At 53.2% G+C, this 27,135-nt stretch overlaps 10 protein-coding genes and 1 non-coding gene across 11 annotated transcripts; 6 read left to right on the top strand and 5 right to left on the bottom strand.

Moving 5' to 3' along the window:
- Positions 1-753: 753 nt before the first annotated feature.
- BO83DRAFT_371685 (ribonucleoprotein-associated protein) lies at positions 754-1,580 on the top strand. The gene is made up of 3 exons (XM_025529948.1): positions 754-873; positions 930-1,025; positions 1,084-1,580. The coding sequence occupies exons 1-3, from the start codon at positions 855-857 to the stop codon at positions 1,344-1,346; spliced, it is 378 nt and encodes a 125-aa protein (XP_025382741.1). The 5' UTR covers positions 754-854; the 3' UTR covers positions 1,347-1,580.
- A 269-nt stretch (positions 1,581-1,849) lies between these two features.
- BO83DRAFT_421339 (STIMATE family protein) lies at positions 1,850-3,619 on the top strand. Its single transcript, XM_025534989.1, has 2 exons — positions 1,850-2,706; positions 2,766-3,619. The coding sequence occupies exons 1-2, from the start codon at positions 2,236-2,238 to the stop codon at positions 3,405-3,407; spliced, it is 1,113 nt and encodes a 370-aa protein (XP_025382742.1). The 5' UTR covers positions 1,850-2,235; the 3' UTR covers positions 3,408-3,619.
- Positions 3,620-3,783: 164 nt separating this feature from the next.
- BO83DRAFT_371691 (WD40 repeat domain-containing protein) lies at positions 3,784-5,931 on the top strand. The gene is made up of 4 exons (XM_025529949.1): positions 3,784-4,173; positions 4,246-4,734; positions 4,788-5,643; positions 5,705-5,931. Exons 1-4 carry the CDS (start codon positions 3,838-3,840, stop codon positions 5,854-5,856), a joined length of 1,833 nt encoding a protein of 610 aa, XP_025382743.1. The 5' UTR covers positions 3,784-3,837; the 3' UTR covers positions 5,857-5,931.
- Positions 5,932-6,368: 437 nt separating this feature from the next.
- Positions 6,369-7,024, bottom strand: BO83DRAFT_393686 (uncharacterized protein; the record flags this gene model as incomplete). The annotated part of the gene is made up of 3 exons (XM_025532986.1): positions 6,369-6,440; positions 6,555-6,566; positions 6,677-7,024. The coding sequence occupies 3 exons, from the start codon at positions 7,022-7,024 to the stop codon at positions 6,369-6,371; spliced, it is 432 nt and encodes a 143-aa protein (XP_025382744.1).
- A 598-nt stretch (positions 7,025-7,622) lies between these two features.
- BO83DRAFT_371694 (putative hexokinase Kxk) lies at positions 7,623-9,723 on the bottom strand. Its single transcript, XM_025529950.1, has 5 exons — positions 9,586-9,723; positions 9,380-9,502; positions 9,272-9,297; positions 8,777-9,184; positions 7,623-8,715 (listed from the first exon to the last, which is right to left on the bottom strand). The coding sequence occupies exons 1-5, from the start codon at positions 9,623-9,625 to the stop codon at positions 7,840-7,842; spliced, it is 1,473 nt and encodes a 490-aa protein (XP_025382745.1). The 5' UTR covers positions 9,626-9,723; the 3' UTR covers positions 7,623-7,839.
- Positions 9,724-10,067: 344 nt separating this feature from the next.
- On the bottom strand, positions 10,068-11,878 carry BO83DRAFT_371698 (SIR2 family histone deacetylase). The gene is made up of 2 exons (XM_025529951.1): positions 11,532-11,878; positions 10,068-11,420 (listed from the first exon to the last, which is right to left on the bottom strand). The coding sequence occupies exons 1-2, from the start codon at positions 11,652-11,654 to the stop codon at positions 10,407-10,409; spliced, it is 1,137 nt and encodes a 378-aa protein (XP_025382746.1). The 5' UTR covers positions 11,655-11,878; the 3' UTR covers positions 10,068-10,406.
- Positions 11,879-12,172: 294 nt separating this feature from the next.
- BO83DRAFT_348777 (Golgi transport complex subunit COG4) lies at positions 12,173-14,946 on the top strand. The gene is made up of 2 exons (XM_025528849.1): positions 12,173-13,414; positions 13,463-14,946. Exons 1-2 carry the CDS (start codon positions 12,224-12,226, stop codon positions 14,738-14,740), a joined length of 2,469 nt encoding a protein of 822 aa, XP_025382747.1. The 5' UTR covers positions 12,173-12,223; the 3' UTR covers positions 14,741-14,946.
- An 887-nt stretch (positions 14,947-15,833) lies between these two features.
- On the bottom strand, positions 15,834-17,681 carry BO83DRAFT_432102 (ammonium transporter; the record flags this gene model as incomplete). Its single annotated transcript, XM_025535608.1, has 4 exons — positions 15,834-16,477; positions 16,534-17,125; positions 17,183-17,514; positions 17,573-17,681. The coding sequence occupies 4 exons, from the start codon at positions 17,679-17,681 to the stop codon at positions 15,834-15,836; spliced, it is 1,677 nt and encodes a 558-aa protein (XP_025382748.1).
- A 2,606-nt stretch (positions 17,682-20,287) lies between these two features.
- Positions 20,288-22,450, top strand: BO83DRAFT_412262 (uncharacterized protein; the record flags this gene model as incomplete). Its single annotated transcript, XM_025534394.1, has 8 exons — positions 20,288-20,534; positions 20,598-20,694; positions 20,789-20,993; positions 21,654-21,768; positions 21,828-21,944; positions 22,038-22,107; positions 22,197-22,298; positions 22,389-22,450. The coding sequence occupies exons 1-8, from the start codon at positions 20,442-20,444 to the stop codon at positions 22,448-22,450; spliced, it is 861 nt and encodes a 286-aa protein (XP_025382749.1). The 5' UTR covers positions 20,288-20,441.
- A 412-nt stretch (positions 22,451-22,862) lies between these two features.
- Positions 22,863-22,934, top strand: BO83DRAFT_t260. The gene has a single exon. It is a non-coding gene; the product is annotated as a tRNA-Arg (tRNA).
- A 171-nt stretch (positions 22,935-23,105) lies between these two features.
- pmr1 (Ca(2+)/Mn(2+)-transporting P-type ATPase PMR1) lies at positions 23,106-26,685 on the bottom strand. The gene is made up of 3 exons (XM_025529952.1): positions 26,351-26,685; positions 23,741-26,225; positions 23,106-23,688 (listed from the first exon to the last, which is right to left on the bottom strand). Exons 1-3 carry the CDS (start codon positions 26,456-26,458, stop codon positions 23,114-23,116), a joined length of 3,168 nt encoding a protein of 1,055 aa, XP_025382750.1. The 5' UTR covers positions 26,459-26,685; the 3' UTR covers positions 23,106-23,113.
- Positions 26,686-27,135: the final 450 nt, after the last annotated feature.

A 27,135-nucleotide genomic window follows, 5' to 3' on the forward strand; every position in this document is an offset into this window, starting at 1 on the left:
ATCGTCCAACGGCCGTCAATTTACATGGGGGTGGATCAAGCGGTTGAAGATCGTGCATCGACTAGTGAATTATCTACAGAAACCCCCTGGAGTGCCGACGTAAGGCTAGCCAACTAGTGCGGTAGTTTATGTCTCTGCTGAGCTTCGCTTTCATGGTATCCACTCCCGGCCTCGTTAGCCGCGAGATCCAAGCGCCAATTATATTGTCACAATAGCGCAGGTGCAGCATTGGGGTAACATGCTTGGAACGTCTGCACCTGACGACTCAAGCACCCGATAATCCTGGACAGTTGGCTTGCAGGCGCCAAGGGGCACCGATGCCAGACAATGCCAGACACGGTAGGCAGAGAGACAAACCCCTGGGATCTGTAGATAAGGAACAACACGCCCTCTATCACTAGATGCGTAGAGCAAAGTAGCGATCGGAAGCAGGTTAATTTTACGAAAGCATGAAATTCTATTTACCTACTGGGTACTGCACCGACCAGTATCTGGGGTATACTGATCCACCGAGGGTCGATCTTCGATGACAGCTGGAGCACAGGCGCTGGAGTAAGGAGGGCGATCAGCCTGGATTCGGCAGTCATTATTTATGCCTGATCCATGAGGCCTCAAAATTTGTAGATGCCTTGGTAATGAGGCACAAACATGTGGCCAATCCTAGAGCCGATAGGCATGACTCAGCCCCACCCACCGCGGTTCTAAAGATTTTCTTTTCGCTGCAGTCCAGATGCGCTTCTGCTTCTACAACCACCACCACCTTTCCTCCCCAGCATTTAGATCTGCAACACGGCAGTGATCCTTTGCGTGAGCCTCTTTAGACCGCTACACACGTCAAACACACATTTTTAACAATGTCTGAGACTTCTGCCGGTATGCACATCCCAGGTCCCGTTCTTCTCATGGCCATATACTGACAATCTCTATAGCCTGGCCCCTCGCCGATGAGGCCCTCACCCAGAACCTTCTGGACCTTGTCCAGCAGGCTGGTCACTACCGCCAGCTGAAGAAGGGTGCTAACGAGGGTATGTGCTTCCTCAAAGATACTCACTGTCTGTCTGCCTGCTAACTGTCTTTGTGCAGCCACCAAGACTCTTAACCGTGGTACCTCCGAGCTCGTTATCCTCGCTGCCGACACCTCTCCCCTCGCTATCCTCCTCCACATCCCCCTCCTCGCTGAGGACAAGAACACCCCCTATGTCTTCGTGCCCAGCAAGCTTGCTCTCGGCCGTGCTACCGGTGTTTCCCGCCCCGTGATTGCTGCCAGCATCACCACCAACGAGGCCAGTGACCTCCAGGGCCAGATCAAGACCATCAAGGACAAGGTCGAGAGACTGATGATCTAAGCGTTGGTCCTGATGTGGGAATCCCTCGGAGGATCATGCCTCCGTGGGTTCTTGAGGATTCTGTTGTGACTTCGGGGGTTGACCGGCCTTCACAAACGAAGTTTTCGCCCCGCAGTGCGAGAATAAGTCTCGTTAAAGGCTTGGATTGCTGCCGGATGATCAATTGGATATTGTAGGCGTTGTGCGCCTGCGGTTAGTACAGATAAAAGTCAATGACAAAAATGTGCCAAAACTTGTGTAGTCAATCTTGGTTGTTCTAATACCCAGTAGTCGAAGACGCGATTCCAGTATACCAGTAATCATCATGCAAACCAAAAATAGTGTTTAACAAATATAGTCAGGGTCAACAGAATCAGGGTATTCCTCGGGGGGCGCAATAATTTGCAGGACCGCCGGGTAGGAGCTTGGCGGGCGCTAGTGAGGCCCAGCTGCGGGGGCGGTGTCTTTTAGAGTCTTAGAGTTCTCGTGCTGGTCCTGACCTCATAACTCAAGGCTGGCTGGTTCTCCGCCCCATTCTCATCCTCCCATGAAACCCACTTAATTCCTAGCTTCTACCCTGAGACCCTGGCTGGTTCCGGTTCCTTGCTGGTTAAGGAGGACCTGCCTTCTTCGTCTACAATTCACCTTCGCGCCCCTAATTCTGGTTGATATCCTTCCATCATTTACAAATTCTGCCCCGGCCATATGCCCGTGACACGGACTTCCCTCGCAAGATAGGCACGCCGCCGTCTTGCATCTCCGCAGGTCACTGGACTCCCCTCAATTATCACCGCCACCAGTCGCTTGGCTCTGAAAATCCCTCGGACTTTGTCGAGATATTTTCTCGCTCTAGCCTCTTCTCCCTGATTTTGCTTTCCATCTGTATTTCGGACGCAGCATCGCCGCCGCCATGACCTTCACATCGCTCACCGGGCTAGTCATAACAACGGCTATCGCAGCCCTTAGTAGCGGTGTCGGTGCCTCGGCGGTTGGCAGTCTGACCACAGCCTCCACCACCTCCATAACGCCGTCACCATCACCATCACCCACTATGCAAACTGTACCTTTTCATTTAGCTGGTCCAGATCCGACCGATGGAGACGACACCGGGGAATGCAGGCTCCTAGGGCCTTTTTCGCTTCTTGTTCAAGCTGCGCTCGGAGCATTGGCGTTACTATCACTTGTCTACAAGCGCTGGAGGGAGAGACCTCAGCGACCAGTGAAGGTGTGGGCATTTGACGTCTCGAAGCAAGTCTTCGGGTCTGCGATGCTGCACCTCGCGAATCTGCTTATGTCCATGTTTTCGGCGGGCCAGCTGGAGATACGGAGTAAATACAAACCAAACCCATGCTCCTTCTACATATTGAATTTGGGAATCGATGTAAGCTTATCCCTATGCTCCGTTATACGGGTTGCATGCTGACATGCTTCGTTTCCAAGACCACGCTAGGCATCCCTATTCTCATCTTCATCCTTCACCTCCTCAACCGCTTAGCCTCGTATACTCCCCTCGCGAGTCCTCCGGAGTCCATCGAGTCTGGGAATTACGGAAGTCCGCCGCGCGCCTCATGGTGGTTCAAGCAATCGATAATTTACTTTATGGGACTGCTGGGGATGAAGATTTGCGTCTTCTTCCTCATCCAGCTGCTGCCGTTCATAGTCAAGGTGGGAGATTGGGCTCTCCGATGGACGGAAGGCAACACGGCAGTGCAGATCATCTTCGTGATGCTGCTATTCCCTGTCATCATGAACGCAATACAGTATTACATCATCGACACCTTCATCAAGAAGCCGATTATGCTGGATACTTTAGAGGAGGCGGAGCATGACACCCACGAGCATCGCCACGCGCTCCTGGCGGGCATGGACGAAGACGCGTCCTTCGAGTCGGACGATGACTCCGTTGGGAAAGATGATGGCCCGGAACCTGTAAAAGAGGACCTAGTCCGGTTCGAGTCCGCCGAATACAACCCAGCTCAAGTCGAACACAGCTCTGCCGCGTCCGCCAGATCGGGTAGCAGCCACGGCGAGTATGGCGAGTTGTCGTCTTCCACCAAGCTTAAGTCCCAGAATAAGGACTGATATGATCTCCGCTCACGTGTGTTATGTGGCGTTTGGTGATATTCTCGGTGATTATTCAATGGTACTTGTGATTGGTGCATTTATGGTTCTATTAGGATGGCGTGTACATGAATTTACTTCAGCTGTTTTTATGTCTTTTGTTTCGTCTTCTGCGCGTTATAACTCATCCACGCATACGTATAGTTTGAAATATATGGTTAATTCAAAGATCGCATATAGAATTTATCTCAGTAGCAATCTACTTCAATAATTGTGCCTTAAATACCAGGCACAAATGTACCGCAGTGACCGCACCCCTCACCGCCCACATCTGCCGGCCGCCGAAGAAAATTATTGTCGGCTTCGCTTTCCGCGATATACACCACCCCCCTCTATCCAACCATCCAATTCTCCCCTAAGCTCTGATCAATCAGGGAACACATACTTCACAATGCCGAAAGTGGCTGTCAAGCAAAAGTCCCGCCAAAAGGTCAAAACGGCCGCGCGCTCCCCCTTCGAACCAGGCCAACCCATTCGCGAAGCCAGCGACATCGACATGAGCGACGATGAAACGAGCTCCGACGAATCCTCGGTGCCGGAGAAGGACGAAGCCGAGAAGAAGCTTGAGGCGATGCTCTTCGGCGACGACGAGGGATTTCTTGGCGCGTTGAAGAACCAGAAGGATCGCAGTTTAGTACTTGCGGGTCAGAGTAGCGATGAGGACGAGTCTGCGGAAGAGGGAGACGATGATGAGGTGAAGGATTTGTCGCAGATGGATGATGCTGATGTTTGTTCCCTAATGGAGAATACCCTTCTACTGCTGTAACTGTGCGGGTCGCTAACGAATGGGTTGTGGTAGCTTTTCTTCCTTGACTCTGGCGCCGGACCGGTTTCTACGGATCTCAGCGAGGCGGCGCCCGCCGTGCCGTCAGATGAAGAGGGCAGTGAGGAGGAGTCTGGTATGCCTGCGCTGTGGCATGATAGCGACGACGAGCGCATTACGATCTCGTTGGCGAGCCACCAGAGGTTGAGGAAGCTGCGTGTCGCGGAATCGGAGGATGTCATTAGCGGAAAGGAATATATTCGCCGCCTGCGCAGACAGTACTTGCAGTTGAACCCGATGCCGGACTGGGCCAACCCTGAGAAGCAGCAACAGAAGGATGAGTCCGATGCGGACGAGATGGACACGGATGATGAGGAGCCGTCGTCCACACAGCCGCTGGCTAAGTTGCTGCAGAACGCTACGGACCTTGTCAACGTGGAGGAAAAGACGTCAAGCGGCCGCAGAAAGATGCGCCAGGAGGTTGTGGATATTCATCGTCTCAAGGACGTTGGCAAGGACCAGCCAGTATGTGTTCTGTTGCTAGGTTGCGCATCGCTTCAAACTAACATGGTATACAGTCCTCGGTCGATTCGCTCATGTTCCACCCCAACTACCCGCTGCTCCTCTCCTCTGGACCTGCAGCCACGCTTTTCCTTCACCACATTTCACCCTCCTCCCCGGCTCCTAACCCGCTCCTCACCTCATTCCACATCCGCAACACCCCCATCCACACCTCGGCCTTCCACCCGCCCTCCGGCAACCGCATCTTCGCCTCCGGCCGTCGCCGCTACTTCCACATCTGGGACCTCGAGACCGGCAAGGTCGACAAAGTCAACGGCACCGCCGACCGCAAAGAGGAGCAGAAATCCATGGAGCGATTCAAGCTCTCCCCTTGTGGCCGCTACGTCGGTCTGGTCGGCACCTCCCGCAAGGGCGGCGGTCTCATCAACATCCTGGACTCCGGCACGGCACAGTGGATCGCCCAGGTGCGCGTGGACGGCCGCGGCGGCGTGGCCGATTTCGCCTGGTGGAGCGACGGTGAGGGTCTAACGGTGGCTAGCAAGAACGGTGAAGTATCCGAATGGGACGGCCGTCTCAACCGGGTCGTCGCGCGCTGGATGGACGCCGGTGCCGTCGGCACGACGGTGCTCAGTCTGGGTGGTCGGTCCGGCCGGACGCAGCTGGGCGGAGACCGCTGGGTGGCTATTGGTAGTTCCAGCGGTGTGGTCAACGTGTATGACCGTCGCGAATGGGCTGCGGCGTACGCGGCGCAGGGCGAAGACGTCGAGGCTGGACAGTCGGCGATTCCTCGTAACCCAGAGCCGGTCCGGGCTCTTGATCAGCTCACGACGCCGATCAGCCATTTGGTTTTTGCGCCGGATGGACAGTTCTTTGTTATGGCGAGTCGGTGGAAGCGCGATGCGCTGAGAATGGGTGAGTCCCCTCCTCCTACTTTGATTATAGACCGTGTGGAAAGAATACTGACAGTAAATAGTTCACCTCCCCACATGCACGGTGTACCGCAATTGGCCGACGTCGAATACGCCTCTGGGTCGTATCTCGTCGGTGGCTATCTCGCCCAACTCGGAGCATTTGGCTGTGGGTAATGAACAGGGACGGATCAGGTTGTGGGAGATTAGGGGGTAAATATTCCTACTTGGTACTTTATAGAGCCATAAAAGTTTTATACTGCATATTACGTGGAGTTAGTGTAGAGTAAATAAATACCAGTGCAGATTCATTCAATCATATTGATAGCTTGATATGTGACGTGTAAGAGAGATACATCAAGCCCTAACTGACCAACAGTGAACCATATCCAAGCAAATCAGATAAAACAGACATAAAGAAATAACCTATGAACACCTCCGCCATTCACCACATCAGAAGAAGAAGCAATAATCATCAATAGGACAAGACAGAAAATAGAACCGAAAGCTGTAACCTAAGACAGAGTAGAAGCAGACTCTTCGTGTCGATCAGTTTACCGCAGACCCTATACCAGTAAAAAAGTAGTTAGTATATTACTCTCATAACAAGATACCAACCATATTTCCCTCTACCCTCTCTGTTTTCTTTTCGCTTTTGCAAAAGACAACCAAAAAAAATCTAAGAATAGGAGAACTAACCAATCCACCAAGCTACACCACCAAACAGCGTTAGCCATCCATCCCAGAAGCATCAAGTAAGTTGGAGGTGGAGTATCTTACCAATCCCAAAATCCCCGACAACTAATCCTCATAACAAAATTCCCTCGTTAGCAAATATCTATTCTTCAAAAAACCACGTTCCCACCAGGGGAAACACCAATAAGTAGATAGAAAAGTAAGGTATCATGAACTTACGAATTCAAGCGGCTATACAAAGACACACTCATTAGCATCACACTCCACCCGTAGTAACCAACAAAGAAAAAAAAAAAAAGAAAAGAAAAGAAAAGAAAAGAAAGGGGACAAAAGAAACGTACATCACTATTGTCCTGATCATCCCCACCCTTATCCCCACCATCATCACCCTTGGGATCCTTTCCATCCTCGTCATCGTCGCGATCCTCGTCATCGTAATCATCGTCGTCGTCCCCATTATTACTCGTCTCATATTGCGCCGAAGCACCCGATGAAGAGGCAGAGGCACTTGCCGACGCACGAGAACTGGGCGTAGCTGATGCTGCGGCGTTGGGGGTGTGCATTGCTGCTGCTGCTGTTGCGGGTGTCGCTGCTGCGGTGGCGAGGTCGCGTTTCTCTATGAGGGGTTTGGCTGCGGCGAGGGCGGTGGTGGCCCAGAGGGTTGTTGTTAGGAGGGTGGTGAGCTTCATGGTTGTTGTTGTTGGTGGTGGTGGTGTTGTGGTTGTGGGAGATACTGTGTATGCTAGGTAGGGTAGAAGGAGGGTTTGGTAGGGAGGAAGTAGTGAGTGCGGAACGTGTATAATAGTGGTAGTATAGGAAGAGATCAGGGAAGAAGAAGAAGAGGAAGAAGAAGAAGAAGAAAGGGTATAAGCAGGAGGGTAAATAGGGCAATATTTATATAGTACTACTACTTCTACTACAGTAAACACAGTTGCTGGTAGTGACGAATTGGCATCGGGCTGTATCTACCAGGTTCATCCATGATGGTTCCTACATGATACATGCAAGGATTCATAACGATGTGCATTCCAGTCCAGTTCCAGCTTGAATCAGTGGTCAGGACCAGACGATCCCATCCCGTCTGTCTGGTCCACGAGATTTCAAGCATTCTTCGTCTATCCCGCTAGGAATGTTTTATCGGGGTCCCCTTTCCTTCCTGTGCAACCAAACCAACACTGACCAGCTGAGTGACCGTGCACATTCTTTCGATTTTACCTTTCGGTTGCATTGCTTGCTGCGGGGTTTTGTGTTTACAGACTGGCTGGGGTGGCAGGTCCAGTCGGTAGAGAACGGTAGAGTTACACATTCAGTGGCTTCCTGGCTGGCTTCTTAATCACTACAAGGATTGCTCCAGACCAGACCAGGCCGGGCCAATTCTTCATCATAAGTTTCATCGGGCTTCTCTACCCATGTTCAATCAATTATTTTCATTCCGTCCACCCCGTCTCAACACCAGAGAATAAATAATCACACCAAAGAATTCGAAAATATGTGCGCCAGGTCATTATAGCAGGGTCTTCATATCGGCCATGTTCCGGATACCGCACAGGTTGCCGGCCTTGACCCGCTTCAGGGTCAGCGCCGCAATCAGCGCAGCTCCCACACCAGATCCATCCTCGGCCGCCAGGATGGTCACCTTGTCCTTCTCCTCCGGAGCCCAGTCCAGGATCTCCCGCAGAGCCTTGGCTCCACGTGCCTTGAAGTGAGGGTACTTGGTGAAGACGGAGCCGTCAGCACCAACGTGGCACGAGTCGATCTTTTTCTTCGTGCAAATGGCGGCAACACCGCAGGCCGACAGGCGAGCGGCACGGGTACCGATGAGCTCGGCCAGGCGGCGGATCATCTCCAGCTCCGCCGGGGTAGCCTTGATGTTGAGCTCGCGCTCCATGAGCTCCTCGGTCTCCTCCAGGTTCTCGTAAGGGTCCTCCTCGATGGCCGCCAGGAAGGAAGCGTCCAGGATGTAGGGCTTGCGCAGCTTGGTGGTGTCCTGGCCGTTGAAGATGAGGCCGGGGCGGTTCTCCACCAGGTCCATCAGGGCCAGGCGGAAGATCTCACCCAGGTACAGACCGGCGGTCATCTTCTCGAAGGCCTGCTGACCGGGACGGGGCGAGTCACGGTCGATGATGTGGTCGTACTTGGTCAGGGGCAGCACGACGTGCTCGTTGTCGAAAGCGCCGTACTCGCAGTTGATAGCCACGGGCATATCAGCGGGCAGGTTCATGTGGGCCAGCTTGGGGACGGAGCCAACGTTCTCCATGTAGGCGGCGTTGACACCGGTACCGAAGATGCAGCCGATCTTCATGTCGGTGTCGGTGTAAGCGGAGGCGATGAGGGTTCCGGTGGTATCGTTGATCAGCGCAGCCACCTTGATGGGCAGGCCCTGGATAATTGCTACATTAGCTCGAAGACTTTGCGTGATTCACTATCGGGGATTGACGTACGCGCTTCTGCAGGATGGCCTCCAACGGAGGGACGACGTCGTGGCCCTCAACACCATCAATGTCGAAACCCTTGGTCCAGCGCTGCAGGACACCGTGGTCGATGTAGTCCTGAGTGGCGGGGTAGGAGAAGGTGAAACCCAGGGGCAGCTTGGAGATCTTCTCGTTCTCGTGGTGGGACTCGATGAACTGCTGCAGGCAGTCGGCGATGTATTCCCACAGCTCCTCGGCGGTACCGGTCTTCAATTCCTCGGGCATGCGGTACTTGGACTGGGTGATGTCGAAAGCACCCTTCTCCTGGGTCAGGGTGATCTCACAGACACGCAGGTTGGTGCCACCCATGTCGAGGGCGAGGAAAGTACCCTGTTCGTCGCCATCGGGGAATCCCATCACCCAGGTGACGTTCATAGGCTGGGTGGGGGGAGAAAGAGGTTAGTCGGGACGAAGGAAACGGACGAATTGAGTCGATTGATGCATGTCATGAGCCAAAGCACTTACAATGTTTCCGCCCTCGACACTGAGACCTGTTGTATAGAAGAAATATAGTCAGTCGGAGTGATGCATTCCGGGCCGCATTAGAAGCGGGTAAAGTGGGAAAAGACGCACCCTTTTCCAATTCCTTAACAAAGTGGTTGACAATCTGCTTGAGCTTGGAGCGATCAACGGTGAATTGCTCCTCAAAGTCCTTGATCTGCTGCAAAAGGTTCTGGGGAACATCGGCCATAGAACCTGGAGAAGCAGAGGGGCAGCCATCGGGTCAGCGATCGGCATCCCGAGAAATGGAGGGGAAAGGTGGGAGAGCTTTGTATTACCCTTGCGGGAAGGGGGACGCTTAGGACCGATTCCAACCATGATGACGGTAAGAGATGATTAGATGGGGGAGAGAGGTTGTAGATGAGAATAAAGAACAGTAGTAAAGAAATCGAGGAGAAGATGGAGAAGAACAGAGTTAGAAACCGGGATGAGGGAGGATCGAGGGGGGGGAAATGACGTGGGGCAACAGCAGCAAGCAGAATCGGAGACGTAAGTAATAATAATAATAAGTAGTTACTTAGTGTTTTGGGCCCCGCAGTGGAGGAAGGATCGCCTTCACCGGTTGTTGCTTTGGGTGTCTCGCCGCTTCATGTCTTGTCGTTCCTCGTGGATTGAATATCTCCAGAGTTTAAGTAGTTCGGGAGCTCTACCTACGTGTCAATGTCAAGATAAGTATAGCATGAAGCTAAGAGCTGTCATGTTGTTTGCGGGAGACAATTTGCTGCGGAGGAATGTATGTACTACTATGTATGTACTCCATCACTGCTGCTTCCTCTTCCCGCATTCTTTCTCAGTTCCTTCCTCTTTAACTCTTCCTCTTCTTCTTCTTCTTTTGTTTACTATCAACCAGTTTACTACAAAACATCATGTGTATCATTATCCTACTATAACCATCCCAATTAATTTCTTTTTCTTTTCCCCTTCCATCATCTTGACTCCCGTCGAAATCCCAAGAAGCTCCAGGAACCATCTATCTCTCTGGTCTCGTCCACTCAGATTCTCTTCATTCCAGCCACCCAACGTTATCTCGCCCGGACCTTCTCATCCATTCCATCCCCATCTGGTTCATGTGATCTCTCCTACTTTTTTCTTTTTCCTCTCACCTCCCTTCCTGCATTCGCGCCAGATGCGGGAAGACATGAGCCAATCCCCCAATCCGGTCGTTCTCCTCTGCAGCTTGCTTCTCCTTCCTACCCGCTGCTTCCGCGTGCGTGCCCGACTGTCGCTCCAGATGCTGCCGCACTCGCTGCTGGTACGCCTGCGAAATTCCCAACGTGCGATCAACCTCCTCTGTGAGCCGGTCCACTTCATCTTGCAGCCGCTCCTCCCGGGTTTGTGGGGATGCATTCTCCGCCGCCCGTGCGGCCGGGTCCGGGTTTGTCCTCTCCCACAGCTCCTCTAACTCCTTGCCCCAACCCAACGCCCGTGCCAATCGTCTCACCCCTGTGTCGCAGTCACCCAACACCAGTACATCGTCCGGGCGGGATCCCAGCCCACCGACCCGCTCCATGTTGATCAGCACGCGGGGTACTCCATCACTAACGAATGCGGGCAGACTGGCAAACGGCTGCACTTGTAGACTGGTTCCCATAACAATGCACAGGTCCGCCTGCTCGGGGAGCTCCCGGTTGTCGAAGAAGTCAGCCGGCAGCGACTCTCCGAAGAAGACAATGTCGGGCTTCACCAGCCCCTTGCACTGAGTACAGTACGGAACCGTGCCTTTGGTGATAGCCTCTTTCATCAAGTCCTCGGGGTATTCCGCTTTGCAGTCGATGCAATGTTGTGTCGCGAAGCTCCCATGCGCCTCGACGATCTTATCACCCGGCACCCCCGCCAGCCGCTCCAGGCAGTCAATGTTCTGCGAGAAGTGCTTCAGTAGCATCCCCTTGTCGTAAAGTAGCTTAATGAACGAATGTGCGATTGTGGGTCTGAACTGACCCGGGGCAAGTTCCCGGGCCAGGGCGTAGAATGGGCGGGGATTCTGGCGGAAGAAACTGATGTCGAAGACGGCTTCGGGATCGGGCAGGTCCAAATGGGCGAGATTCGAGTAGATGCCGGTATCAGGCGAACGGAAATCGGGAATTCCGGCCGAAGTACTGATGCCAGCTCCGACCTGTAGACGTACCTCCTGTCAGTTATATTCCCCTCTATCTTAAATTTGGGGGTGTAGAATTCGATCTAACAGAGTGCGGGGGAGGGGTAATCGGAAGGGGAAAGTTCATACCATCACCACCACGCGCTTCACGGGCTTTTGCTTGACATAGTTGGCTATCGCCTCGATGCTGCGTGCCTCCAGCACCGATGGAGGCGTGTGCTCGTCTACCAGGGTCGAGGATTCGTTGCCCATGGTGCGTGGCCGGCGACCTGTTCGGGGTCGGGCGTGTTGGTGTCGGGGTTTGCGACGGCGACCAATGACGACGGTATACGACCAGTTCCTGTCGCCAAGAAGGAAGTGCTTGAAATAAGGCAGTTCAAGGGCTAGACAGTGGGTGGATGCGTCGATATCGTGAAGCGAAAAGTGCGACTGGAAATCTGAAGATGACGTCGAATGCAGCAATCGGCAGAATTGCCTGTCCCCTGCGGCGGCCTGAGGTATCTATATCTTCTGTCCCGTGATTCTTGTACGCCTGAATTTATCTAATTCCTGCCATGTCAATCCTAAGCTCAATGATGAGCAAATGCGGTGAATCTCAAGCAGCTCTCGAGACTGTTCTCTCTCTTCCACACTCTTCATCCTGGTGGCCATTATTCTGAGGCACCTGCAGCACCTCAGGGCTCAGGCAGCTCCCCAGCTGCTCACCGCCTGCGGGCCGAGTGCCAGATGGCCTTCCTTTCCCTTCATCATTTCCCTCTATGCTACTGAGTGATCAACTGGGTATATCGCCGGTCCATCTCGCCCTTGTCTGATCACAGACAATGTCCAATTCCACGGCCGGCATGGCCAATGGCCATGCAGTGCCTCCCTCGCATCCCGCCCCCGACATCTTCAATGCCAGCTCCGTTGCCGAGATCAAGGCCACCTTGTCGCACCTGCACCACCAGGAGGCCTCTGTTACAGCTCGCTTGGATGCCCTCGTGGCCTCCCAGAAGGATTTCTCTCGCGAATTGGGCCGACTCGACTTACTCCGCGCCCATCTCGGTTCCCAAACTAGCACCACCCGCGCCATCAGCCATGGCATGCTGGCCGATGCCGCAACCACCGCCGATCGCATCTCCAGCGCCGTCCGTCGCCTCGATCTAGAACAATCACGCGTGAAGGCAACCCTGGAAGTGGTCGAACAGGTCTCCGAGCTCAAGGCCTGTGTGCTGGGCGTCGCAGGCTCCATGGGTGCGCCGCAGGACTGGGAGACCGCCGCCAGCTACCTGAACCGGGCCTCTAAGATTCCCCCGGAGGTCGCGCAGGGGGCCTTTGCCGCCGAAATGGTGCCGACGGCCGAGGTGCCCGATCCGCCAAATGTCACGCTTGATAACGCCGCGGAATCGCTCTGTGGCTTGTTTTTGCGCGAATTCGACAAAGCCGTCAAGGAGAACAACGGTGCCCGCATCACACGCTTCTTCAAGCTCTTCCCCCTCATCGGTCGTTCCGAGGTGGGTCTGGATGTTTACGGCCGCTATGTCTGTCAAGGCGTGGCGGCGAGAGCTCGATCCAACCTCAATGCCGGCACAGGGGCTTCGCCAAGCAAGGACGGCTTCTTCTACGCCAATGCGCTGACCAAGCTGTTCGAACATATCGCCCAGATCATCGACGGTCACGGCGGCCTGGTGGAGCGTCACTACGGCCCGCGTAAGATGAACCGAGTCATTGAGCGTCTGCAGCTGGAGGCCGATGTCCAAGGAGGCATCATCCTGGACACTTGGAGCGACGAGCGCCATGTTGACCGAAAGCTGACCGACACAAAGTCCTACGCTTTCACTTTCCTCGTGCAGAGCTTCCTCCCTCCGCAGCGCAGCGGAACACCCCGGTCCAACTCGCCTGCCGTACGCGATGCCGCTGCGGCCGATGATGAGGGCGTAGATATGAAGGAGATTGACGGGCTTCTCAACGAGATGGCTGTCATGCTTGGTCGCTGGTCCCTGTACTGCCGGTTCTTGGCCGACACCTGCAATGTAAGTCCTACACACTGCATTCTGTTCGTCTTGACTGACCCGGTCCAGCCCCCGGAAGCGGATGACGACCAGAAGTTCGCCCTGCCACAGTTCCTCCGGGGATCGACCCTCGCGAAGAAGATCAACGACCGCCTAGCCTCTCCGTTCAACACCATGACCACTTTCTTCTTCCGCCGGTCGGTCGAGAAGGCATTCCAGCTTGACGAACAGCCCTCTGGCCTGACCTTGAACCCGCAGAGACCGCTCAAGTCCGAGCCGCCGCACATCACGTCCGCTGTCGACGACATCATGTACATCGTCAACAAGGTCCTGCAGCAATCTCTCGTCACGTCGCAGATCTCCGTCGTCACCAGCGTGGTGCCCACGCTCTCGCGCGTTCTTGGCTCCGACTTCATCGGCATGACCCAGCGCAAAATGCGTGACGAATGCTACCCTCGCGCCGCCGTCCAGGGCGGCCAACCTCCCGAGCAACTCGTTATCTCCTTCCTCGTCCTCATCAACAACCTCGACGTCGCCGTCGACTACGTCCGCCGCATCCTACAAAACCACACCGAGCCCAAAAAGTCCATCGGCCCTGATGGCCAGGTCGAGGAGACCGACCCTCTGCGCTCCCTCTTCCCCGTCCCAGAAGAAGCCCGCCTCGCCACACAAACCCTCCAATCCCTCTCCGCCTCCTTCGAGTCCAAGGTCACCGACCTCCTTACAGACGGCATTCAAGTTGTCTTCAATAACGTCATCAAACACCGTCTCCGGCCCATCCTCTCCGACGCCTTCCGCGACATCGAGTATCAACCCCGCGAAGACACCGATCCCACCCGCACTGTCTACCATGACTACGACTCCGATGATCCGGACTACATGGCCGACGGCACCGTCCCGGATGACGACGACCCCACCAGCCGCGCAGAGCTCGTCCGCCCGCGCTTTGCCGCCGCCTGGACCGAACTGCTCCTACCTCTCAGCCGCATCCTCACCGCATCCGCCTTTGACCGTCTCCTCACCGTCACCATCGCCTACCTCTCCCGGCTCCTGGAGAAGCGTCTCTGGTCTTATCACGGCCGCGTCAACGCCCTGGGCGCCACTCGCCTCGAGCGCGACGTATCCGGGGTGGTCAGCGCCGCTGTCGATGTGGGCGGCACGCAAGCGGCACCAGGTCGGTACCGGCACCGTGAAGCGTTCACGCGGTGTCTGCAGATGGTTCTGGTCATGGGCATGGACGAAGACGAGTGGGAGGATGTTCTCCGAGGTGGAGAGACAGCTGAAGTGGTGGATAAGTTGAGTCGCGAAGAGAGGATGAGAGTGAGGGGGATGGTGAGACGGGTTTAATCTCTTTCACTTTTCACCTTCCACTTTTCTTCATTCTCCCTGTTCATATTATCAGCCCTTCCTCGGCAGAGACAGAGCTTCTAGCCCTTGTTACCTTTCTACAACCGCATAACATAAGTTCTGACAGCGTCGCCTTGTCTAAAAAATACTTACGTATTGTGTTCTCTTGTATATAGTACCTTAGCATGTCACACATACCAAGCAAGTCATCTTACCATAACTCCAGGCCCTAAACATACTACGTGATTACCTTGTTCCTTTCAAATTTCCAAGAACCGAAGGAATAAATCTGCAGCAATAATCAATTCATGACGTTACGGAATAACCAACAATGGTTATTACATACATAAATACGTGGGTAATTAGGGCAAGGTAGGCTCTACATGCATACATCCGAAACCCCCCAACCATATATATACAGGAAGGAGGAAATGAGGGCCATACAGAACATTTAGCATACATGTATGGATATTTTTGTATATATATCAGTTATTTTATAAATTGGGTCAAGCACGCTGCGTATATGAAAGGGTTAGTTTTCTCGGTCACGTGTTCGTATGTATACGACAGCTTCGATGTTCGGGGATGTTGCTTTTGGAGGGAGGTCGAGTACTCCGCACATGCGTGTGGTCTATCTGTTTACTCCGTACCGCCGTGGGGTATTTGTTAGCAATTCCGGGGTAGTACCGGGGACACGTCAGCTGTTATTTGCGTCTAGGCTAGGTGATTTCAGACATCTACATCCTACATCTACATATTCGGAATGGTGTGACTGGTATATGTTATGGATGGATCAATTGACTATCTATGCATGTACTGGTATAACTCCATAAGCAAGATCTAGGAAACGAACATAGTCAAAAATAAACAATAACCCCCCGCTATAACCTAATATATACAATCCACCCAACAGGTAGATATACATAACCCGCGGGCTTTGTCCCTGAAAAACGCCAAACCAAATCGCCGCCAAATGTAATACATGTATAAAACAAGAAAAAGTGGCTCAGCCGGGCTAATAAGAAAGGCATCGCTGGATATCACAGAAAGAAGACAGAAGACATTAAAAGGTTAAAAAGATGGAAAGTCCGACTCAGGTCGTCACCTTTTCGTTGATTTCAGCCGCCGGGATAGGCTCTGCGACCGGCTCGGGCTCATGCGGCGCATGATGTTCTGCTACCTGTCGCGGCGCAGGCTGCATCTTCAGCTCCTGGATGCCCGAGTCACCCTCGCTGCATCCGCGGCTGTCCACACCAACCGGGGCGTGGCCGTCCAGCATCATCTCACTGTGCTCGCCGATTCCGTACCGCGCCGCGGCGGGGATTTGGTGGCCGTCTTCGAGCTGGTTGTGCTGCTGAGGGGTCCAGGCAAGGTAGTCACGACGGACTTCAACGTAGTCGTAGGCGAATTCACCCAGCTGGTCGTCGTCCATACCCAGCAGTTCGGCTTCTTCCGAGGCACGCAGTTTCAACCCGGGAATGGCGTTGATGGCGTAGGCGATGATGGCGGACATGACGAACGAGTAGGCGCAGGTAGCGACGACATAGGCGATTTGAATGTAGAGTTGCTTGTAATTGTGGATCAGCCAACCTCCGGATCCTGATCCAGTGTTGACTCCGTCCAGTCCAACAATCGCATCGTCCGCGAAGAGGGCGTTAAAGATAAGACCGACAATTCCTGCAACACCGTGTTCCGCGAACACATCCATAGAGTCATCGATACGGATCCAGTATTTCACTGTAGACTCAGTCAGTGTCTGAACGGGATAACTGTCAAGCAACTGCGTGACTTACCCTTGGTGGAGTAGTTGCAAACAATACCAGTCACAACGCCGAGGATCACACTAGCCCAGGGAGGGACGAAACCAGAAGCCGGAGTGGCCGCAACGAGGCCCGAGATGGTACCGGAGCACCAACCGACCATGGACCACTTGCGAGCCAAGCGCCAATCGAGAAGAACCCAAGTCATACCGGCGAAGGCAGCGGTCAAGTTAGAGTTCCAGCAAGCCATGGTGGCACGAAGGTTCGCTCCAAAAGCCGAGCCACCGTTGAACCCCAGCCATCCGAACCAAAGGAAAACGGTTCCCAGTAGAATGAGAGAGACGTTGTGTGGGCGGAAGTTCAGCATCATCCGCTCCTGGCGACGGCCCAGGACCATGGAGTAGGCAAGTGCCGACAGACCAGACCCGATCTCGACAGGACCACCACCAGCGTAATCCAAAACTCCGTACTTGTAGGCCCAACCGTTCACGTTCCATGCCCAGCACGCCAGAGGACAGTACACAATCGTAGCCCAAATGAAGACGAACACCATTGCGGGTAGCATGCGTCCACGTTCGGCCACAGCTCCCATGATAATTGCTGCCGTAACTCCGCAGAATTGCATCTATCCCAATTGCGTTAGCTATAAATTGTAAAGTCCCCATGAAAGATCGTGATATACCTGATAGAAAGCGTAGAGGAGGTTCGGAACCAGCGGGGAGCCCGGACTAGGATCGGCCAATGTCTTCATCAAACCGAAGTTGCGCAGGTTACCGATGTAGCCGTTGGTTGCAGTCGGGGAAAAGGCGAGAGAATAACCCCAGAAATACCACTGGAAGGTGACGACGGAGAACGAAGCCATACAAGCCCAGATCATACTCAGAGCTGACTTGCGGCGCGCGAGACCGGAGTAAAGGAAAGCGAGACCAGGAACCATGACCATCACCATGGCGGAAGCCACGATGATGTATGCTTGATCACCGGATTGAAACCATTTGTTCAAGTTTTCCGTTCCTGGCCAACAGGTAAGTCATGAGAAGCTAAAACGACCAACAAAGGCAGAGTAACTAACTGGAATCGCCACCGATATCGTTGGTCGTGAGAGCCTCGTAGTCGGAGGGAGCGCCCGTCCAGTTGTAGGACGCATATTGCGGGATAAAGACGCCAGGTTTGTCCGACATGGTGGTAAAGAAAGACTATCGAGGTAACACGAGGAATTGACGGGTCGAAATGATCTTCTGACGGGCGTTGTGAATGTGAAGTCACCACCGCCGAGGAATGTTCTCAGGCCGAGAACAGGCGGGTGGTGGAGAGGGTGTAGTTCGGGTGGGTGGCGGCAAGAACTGCAGAAGCGAGATCGGGATCGAAAATCGAAGACGGGACTGGCGAAATAGAGTATCTGCAAGGGCGAAAGGGGGAGAGAGAAAGGGAGGTGACACAGAGAGGAGGTTTGAGAATTGATTGGAATGGAGGGAAGTGACAGACAGAGAGAAAGAGAGGGAGAGGGAAGAAGGGCGAGTCGATTGAAGGACCGGCAGCGGGAATGTAAGACGGAATGCCGTGAGAGGAAGAGAGAGAAAGAGAGGGAAAGGATGCTGCAGACTGTCGTCTCCGCCGGATGTGGAGAAGGGAAAACCGCCACGGGGGGCGCGGAGGGCGTCGACTATATAAATAAGAGTGCGCTGACTTGAGGACTGAAGCAGAAGATGGCCGATGAGTGGAGCGGCCGGGCAGACAAGATTCTGGAAAGGCACCGGAGTGGGACCTCAAACCTGCGACGAGGTTGCGCTTTTACCAATCCGACCCGATAGCAGCGATAATAGGTTGGTGTCAATGCCCAGGCAGGCAGAGGAGAGGAAAAGTCCCTAAACTTTGCTCAAACGTTGGGCGCGGGTGGAGCACCTCGACCGTCGATAATATCTATTAGTGATGACTTTTGGGCGGGTGGATGATAAGTTGATATGCCCTTGAAACTTCATTCAATCATTTCATTCCAGATTAGCCTCGCGTGGGAAAGAAAGAAGACCCCAGAAAAATTAAAAGGGAACACGAAAAAGTCTAAAATTCAAGTCTCCAGTAAATAGTCAGAAAAGAAGAAAAAGATAAAAAGAAAAGGGAAATAATCAGAAAACAATAATATATTCTCTTTCCACCACGCGAGGGAGGCGCCAGAAAATAATTCAAATCAAATAAAATAAAGATAGTGAGAAAAAAAGGCCCAAATGGGAGGCCGCTGAGTCGGGCGAGAGATAAGGTGAAAAATCAAATGGCATAAAATAAACTCGGGCCCGACGATCATCCACCAGAACCCATTCAAAACCCACTGGTTGCGTTTCCTGGCGAACGGCGGAGGAATGGATGCCGCTGCTGGTGCTGCTGTTGGTGATGGAACGAGGAGGATAGACTTTTCTTTGCTGCGTGTGCTTCACTGTCAAAGTTGACAGATCGTGAGAAGTTCTTGACAACACCACACACACATGTACAAACATCAATTGTGTTTCCCAATTACCTGTCAGTTAGTAGTTTCTTCTGCAGTGAGTGCAAAATGAGTATTTGCTCTGGGCCCTTGATTGGGTCCGTGGCAAAACTGCCGCCCTCGGCCAAGACCGCCGCCGATTGAGGAGGACTGCAGAAAATATTCCCAAAGAAGTCGGTGGCGAAAACTCCCCGTCATTTTTCCACTTTAGCCCCGGCTGGGTCCTGGTATACTATCCTCGGTTAGGCCTGCTGGAATGATCTTTTTCATCATCATAAGCAGCAGCAACAGCAGCAACATCATCATCTACACTCAATTCATATTGAGTGTTCATTCACACAGCCACCATGCTCAGGTTCCAGTGGATAGGGAAGAGCGTCGGTCCAGGCCCCGACCCATTGAATCTGCAAACTCGTCCCAGGGGAGAGGGTTCGTATAGCCTCCCGGTTAGGTTCCATGCTGTTTCCCTGCTTGTATAGTAAGCTGTAATCTCCAGTATACGGTATGGTATATGGTATCAAATGTGTCGATGATGCCCACGCGAACAGCGAGTAAGTGGACTGTAGGACCGCATAGACCAGCGCAGCCCACCGCATGGTCTGCTGCTTCCTGGATCATCATCTCTCCGTATGCAGAGAGGAGGGAAAAGGAGAAGAAACAGAGCAACACCAGCGCAATCCGGGGGCCTTGGGCTTGGGGCTTCTGTTTACTTTATGTATCTACTCGATATGCGCACACGCGGAACTCCGACAGCTGGCGATTATCTATCACGCATACCTTCAAGCCCAATGATAACAGACTGAACACGTTCCAGAGCTACTACAAAGCGCATACTCGCGGCCTGGGGCCCTATCTGTTGCCGAGTTGGGCCGGCAAAGGAATGGGCAACCGGTTCCAGTTTAGTAGATAGATAGGGGTATTGATTGTGTTTGATCTGGCTCGAATTTGAGGCAGACAGGCAGACAAGCAGGAAGGCACATGCTTGCACCCTACTTCGTCTCACATGCAGAAATGCGTCTTTCATGTAAGGAAGAATACAACGTACCAGGGAAATAATAAAACCAGTCTGATACATCCATCCCAAAACAGAAATGAAAGGGATATCCTAGTTTTCTATCCATCTATCCATACTAGGCAAACAACTGAAGTAAACTGCCAATTCGAAGCCAAGACACAAGACAACAAGATCATCACGTTTCATGCTCAATCCATCCACCCTCCATCCATCCGTGTTCCCCACGACCAGAAAGCCTAACTATTCCGTGGAAATCGGAAAACTCAAGATGACCTTTCTTATCAGTTCCATTTTCTCTCAGCTCATCACCACTCCGAATCGATTGGCTAGGAGGTCACGATAAGGGCAGCTGCACGCCACCTGCATCCGGGGTGGGTCCCGCCGGAGCCCGATCCGGCCTAGCTCAGCCTCGAACAGCTCCACCGCGCTGATAACGACGAAGCTTGGCCAATGATAGTCCGCTTGTCATTCCTGTTTCACCCGATGTCCGCTCGGGAGTTTCAGGAATTGGGTAGGCCTGAAGCGGGCGGGCGGGCTTTCGAGGTTGGGTCGCGCAGTCGCCGGTTCGGAGGTTTGCCAGGCTCTAGTCCAGTAGCAGTTAGATAGAAGAGATACGGGGCCGGGATGAATGAACTTGCGAGTCGGGCTGCGTTTGCTTGGCTCTTGGCTCGGAGGATTCCGATGGTGAGGGTGCTGCGATGCGGTGTGTTGCCTACACAGAAATCTATATGGAATAGATGTGTGTGCTGCAAATCAATTGTCTTATGGTGTGTACTCGACTGCTTCTAACTGGCTAGTTATCCAGATCGGAGGATATGTCACTCTGCTTACTCTCCCCCATACGATGATATCGCACTTACGTCTGTATGACAGTCCCAGACCGGGCGGACAAATGCACGCAAAAGCATGGATGGGTACCTCGACTAGCAGTCGCGTGGGGTGGGACTACACTAGTAGGCAACCCAACCCGGCTTGCCTATCGGCAGCCGACAGAAGTCCCGAGTCATTCTACGGTAGATAATAGTAAATAGTAGATAGATGATCCTACATCGGACCTGTGCTCCCCGGGACCCCTGGTGCTGATAGCACGTTACCCAAACCGGTCTAGCAGTAGTTCATAAGTAGATGCTGTCCCCAGTTTCCTCAATGCTTTAGTTCAGGGGAAGAGTAGAACGAGATAAGAAACACTGGAGATAGGAACTACACTAGTACCTGGTACCTATCTTTAGTTTCTTTAAAAAGAAAAAAAGGCTTCCTCCCATGTGCTCATGTCTCCATATAACTAACTTGACCCCGTCTCCGCTGCACTACTAGTAGCTCCCTTATCTCTGGGGGTTCTTGTCGAGTAAAATGATAGTATTCTCTATCAGGTGGGTTGGATGTTACTGCATATCGTGTAACTAAATTGGTTGCTGATCTTTGACTCCTTACTAGTTCCTGCGTCTTAGTCTGAACGATGCTTATTTGGACTACTCCTTTGTGGGGGTGCTATACTCCCTGCGTGGGTGGCCATGCATGACCTTGACCTTTCAAGACATCACAGACATGCCATAAAATGACACAATGGCCCGTGTGTATGCCACGAGTCAAATATTTGAGTGCTGCATGACATGAAAATAAACTATACATCCATGTCGACCACGTGCCCTCACAGACCCCCAGGGAACCACACTATCGGGTTCCCGGTTCATGCCACGGGGCAAGCTACGATGGTGGTGATCGACTGAGGAGACACAAGGGCGGAGTGGACGATGAGCCCATCACCGGAGCTAAAATCGTCAGCGGTCACGGGGGCGCGCGCCACTCCTGGGTTTTCCTGTCGCCTGTTCGTTGCAGGGACCAATGGCCAGACACCATTACCTAACATTTATTGTCCTGCCAGCCCTAATTCGACGTCTGCTGCAGATGCACGGCCATGAGTCTCTCCCAGATCATTCTTTCAGTCCGGAGAATGTTCTGCTTCCGGAGATCCATTAGAGATGGGCACCATGGTCCAGGCCAATCGCCCCTTGCGGATTTACTCTGCGATCTGGGTTCGGGGTTGAGCATGCCGAGACGACGGGAACGGATGTTGTTGCCGCTGGTATGCTGTTCCGCTTGATGGTGAGCCGTGATGGTATCAATAACCACCCTACCTTATTACTTCCAGGGCTTCTGCTGAAGTGCAATGTTTGCTGGTGAGGGTCTTCGCTTTGGGGTGTCAAGCATTTAGAGTTCTGGCTTATCCCGACTTTGGTCCTCTCCCTACTCTGGCCCCGGGTTTTCGGGATCCCGGTGTTTCATGCGCTCGTTCAATGGCCCTACATAGTACCGGTTCCTGAAAATACATACCGGTTCTTCAACCAGCATACGTGCGCTTGGATGTGATACCTCAATTTGGTGTACCTCTCCCTGCAGCTGACCGCTGTATGCTGATGAGGAATCTGAGAGCCAAAGCACGTCAGCCAGCTATTACTTAGCTCACTAACTCCCCGGTGCCCTTTATACTACGTACGTAGTGTAATCGAATTGTCTAGACTCTTCATGCGCAACTATTGTAGCAGTACCTGGTTCACATCTTTAGTCCTCGCGACTCTCTGATATGATACAACCCGATCAAAACATTGTCGGTTCTGGCCAATATATATACCATCATCGACAGCATTTCCTTAGTAGCGAGCTTACCACTAGTATTAGTAACGGCATGACCGCAGTACCATGCACATGTACCACCGAGTTACTACTACTAAGTACTCACCTAAAGCATCCTCATCATGGTTAGACTACTGTTTCCCAGTGATTGTATCTAGCAGACCACACAGGTAGAGGGAACACGTATTGCTGTGTTGTTGTGGCTCATAAATTAAATTACTGGCCAGTATTTCAACAACTGGCCTGCTGGCCCAATGGTAAGGCGCTTGACTACGGATCAAGAGATTGCAGGTTCGAGTCCTGCGTAGGTCATTATTTTTTGCTTTGTATTTTTTTTTTCCCCCTCACCCTCAAAGTTTTTTTTTTATGCTACGGATACCGACTAGCTTCCCAATTTACACACTGGTTTAATTTACCGCCCAAGTAGATTGTCAATACTGACATCAAAGTATAACGGAAACATCTATACATATAACCTATAACCTAATCTATTAAACATTGACACTGTATCCTACCCCCACCGTGCCCCGTCGTTTCAACGCCATATAATACTTGCGGGCCTCATCGACCCAAAATACGGTACTCGAAATACACACCAGCCGGAACAAATGTCCAAAGCCCAAAGGTTCCGTCTGGAAGATGCGCTGCAAGAAGGGAAGGTAAATCACACACGCCTGTCCTGCGAGCGAGCCCAGAACGGCGTAGTTGAACATCTTGTTTCCGAAGAGAGAAATTTCGCCACGGAGCACCGACTTGCCCTCACTGCGGCAGGTCAATGCGTTGAACATGTCAAACAGCACAAAGCATGTAAAGGTCATCGTGGTGTCGTGGGCTGTCACCACGCGGGAGTGTACGCCGGGGTTGGCGCTGTCATCGGCATCGCCCATTTCGTGAATGTAGATGGCCAGAGTGCCGAGCATGATCATCATCGCGGAGGTGAGCACCCGCTGGACGAGTGGCCTCGTGAGTACACGGGCATTCCGGGGTCGGGGTGGCCGATTCATGATGGACGGGTCAACGGGTTCCACGCCCAGTGACTGTGCCGGGGGACCATCCATGAGAATATCTAAGAGTCGAAATCAGCAGTGTTTCAAGCATGTTAGGGAAGATAAACTCACTGATCCACAGGATTTGCATGGCGTTCAACGGATTCTTGAAGCCCAAGGTGGTGCTCAGCAACACAAGACTCAGTGCCGCAACACTGGTACTGAGCTGAAAGGTAATGAAATTCTGGATATTGTAGAAGATGCCCTTGCCCTGCTCGATGGCACGCAAGATGGTCGAAAAGTCGTCGTCTGTCAAGATCATATCCGCTGCCTCCTTGGCAACATCAGTGCCCAGCTTGCCCATCGATATACCAATGTCCGCCTTCTTGAGTGCCGGGGCGTCGTTCACGCCATCGCCGGTCATAGCCACTACATCGCCGCGAGATTGCAAAGCACGCACAATCTTCATTTTATGGTCCGGGCTGGTGCGCGCAAAGACCGAGGTCGAGGATATGGCCTGCGCGAGCTCCTGTGTGCTCATCCGATCGATCTCATGCCCATTCATGACGGGCCGTGATCCGGGAGCGTCACTGACCGGCATTCCTAGTTTCTTCGCGATGGCAACAGCGGTCGTCTCCGCATCTCCCGTGATCATGATGACCCGCACTCCTCCAGCCATGAGACGCCGGATGGACTTGTGAACGTCCTTGCGCGGAGGGTCGTTCATGCCCACCAAGCCTGCAAAGACTAGTCCATTGTACCGGTCATCGTCATCACTCTGGCTGGACTTGGACACGGGCGTACCCGATCTACTGCCAAACGCTCTTCCTCTCGAAGTATCCCTAACTGCTCCACTGGCAAAAGCCAAGACCCGCAAGCCCTCTGCCGCCATGTGCTCAGCTGCGTGCCTTATCGACTGGCGCCGTGGTTCATCCAGGATAACCTCACGGCCATCCTTGGTCAAGTAAGTATCGCACCGGGTCAATACCTGCTCGAGGGCTCCCTTGATATAGGCCACATTGTCACCGGAGGTACCGTTGCCAATGATCACACCCATCCATTTGCGCTCAGAACTGAACGGAGTTTCCGCGACACGGGCGCTGATACGCTCACGCACATCGTCCTCGCCGAATGTATCCAGCAAGTCCAAGATAGCCACGTCAGTAGGCTGGCCAACCCATCTGCTACGGATACTTCCAGAAGCCCTGTCGTCCGTGGAGGACAAGACCGCGGCAGAAGAGGCGCTAGCCGGAGAGTTGGCATGCACGCGAGATAGTCTGGCATTGTTGGCAATGTTGCCGATTCGTAGAACGGTCCGCGCTGCAGGCCCGGGGGTCAAGGAGGAAATATCATTATGGACCTCAAAAGGCTCGGGGCAGTCAAAGTGCCACATTTTGGTAACTGTCATGTGGTTCAGAGTCAGAGTACCGGTCTTGTCACTGCAAACGACGTTTACGGAGCCCAGCGTTTCGACACTCGGCAGCCGGCGCATGATAGCTCCTCGCTTGGCCATGCGCAGCACTCCCAGAGCCAGCGTCACGGTAACGATAATAGGGAGGCCTTCTGGAATCGCAGCCACCGCGAGCGAAACACCAATGGTGAACATCTCGAGGAGCTTGCGACCCTGGATCAAGCCAATGAGAACAATCAGTCCGATGACACCAAACGATATGTAACTCAACTCCTGGCCCAAACGGTCCATTGACAGCTGGAGAGGCGTCCGCGGGCTTTCAATTTCCTGGAGGGAGGCGGAAATGCTTCCAAACTCCGTCTTCGCACCGGTTCCAATCACGATTCCCTGTCCGTATCCCGACCGAACCAGCGTACCCATGAAAGCGATGTTGTGTTGTTCATTCAAGCGGATGTCGGCTCCCACGGCGCCACTGGCCGGGGCGTCGTAGAATGGCGATCGAGGCGGGCTCACAATCTTAGGGGAGTGCGAAGGAAGGTGCTTCGGGCTGCGGATGGCATCGGGGTACTTGACAACCGGTTCGTTTTCGCCTGTCAAGTTGGACTCATCGATGGAGAGATCCGTGGCGGCAGTGATCCTGATGTCTGCCGGAATGCGGTCTCCGACGGTGAAGAGGACCAGGTCACCTGGCACGAGTTCCGTAGCGGGCACGGTAGTCGAGGCCTTGACGGCAGTGGAGATGGACGGGCTCTTGCTTCGCAGCTCCTGCAACTCCATCTCCGCACCAGGAGCCGGCGGGATGGTGCCGGCCACTAGAGGGCCATTCAAGGGAACATCGCGAATCAGATGCGCATGGTGCGGCACCAGACGACTCAGTGCTTCCAGAGACTTTTCCGACCGATATTCCTGAACGAATCCGACGGTGACCACAATTGTGACGGCGAGGGTAATGCTGACTGCATCATCGTAGTTTCCCATGAAAAAGGAGATCGCAGCGGAGGCTAAAAGGAGGAGGATCAACGTCTCCTTAAACTGCTTGAGAAAGCGGAGCCATATGGGCTCCGGTTCTTCGTGCGGGAGTTCGTTGGGGCCCTCTTGTGCCAGGCGCACCTCGGCCTCGGCGGGATTGAGGCCATGGACGAGGGAGGTCTGTAAGCGCTCTGCGGTCTCTTGAGGATCTAAGAGCGAATATGTCGAGGTCGACGTCTATCCGCGCAAGGCGCCCCAGTTAGCCGCGCCGACGGAAGGTAGACGGCAGAGGGGACAGATTGCAAGAGACAAGTAGTTGGACACACGGAGAGGACCAAAAGACAGACAGGCAAGCCACTTACAGAAGGGGAAGTACTGGAGCGCACGTCCGCCGGGGTTGTCGACCTCGGTCTCGAATCGGGGATCTGGGCATTATGGAAAGGGAGCGCGGGCGTTGCGGACCTTGACATCTCTCATGCTTTGTCGAAACGGAAATTAGGCCCAGATTTATCAGACACCAATTGCTAGCATCCCGTCGGGAACAGTAAGGAAAGAATAATTAAAATCAAAGAGAGCGAGGTGTTCTTATTTTCAGGGGGAGGAGGAAATGAGATGTGAGAGTAATCGCTCTGGGGGAAAAATCGACAAGGCCGGCGAATGGGCAAAGCCACAGTCTCTCCTGGTGGTTTGACGCGAGTTGGCCGTAACTGCATCAATAATCGTCAATTGGTTAGCCCAGATGGGGGGAAAGGTCGCTAAGTGGACACGGCGACCAGGGAAGGGAGAGAGAGGAGGACTGGGCCAGACTTCGGGGCAGAGTAGACAGAGAGGAGAGAACAGAACCCACCCGGTCAAGTAGTTTCAGATGTTTTGTCGATAAGAACACAAAGAAACCTTGACTTATTGAGAAACCCTGATCATGACCCGGAGCAGGTAATCTTCAATCAAGTCCTTCTCCTTCATGCATTGAGTTTCTCCTTGGATTTCTTTTTCTTCTTTCTATTGACGGCTTCATCCTTGGGCGGTGCGGCTGATGATGCCTTGCCCGATGCGGCCTAGCCTTATCGGATGACATGTTGTTCCGAGATGTCCATATCGGGACTAGTGGAATGAGCATGATACCCATAATGAGTCAGCACAACTCAGG

The sequence above is a fragment of the Aspergillus eucalypticola genome (assembly GCF_003184535.1).
Source record: "Aspergillus eucalypticola CBS 122712 chromosome Unknown BO83scaffold_40, whole genome shotgun sequence".
In the NCBI taxonomy this organism is placed as follows: domain Eukaryota; kingdom Fungi; phylum Ascomycota; class Eurotiomycetes; order Eurotiales; family Aspergillaceae; genus Aspergillus; species Aspergillus eucalypticola.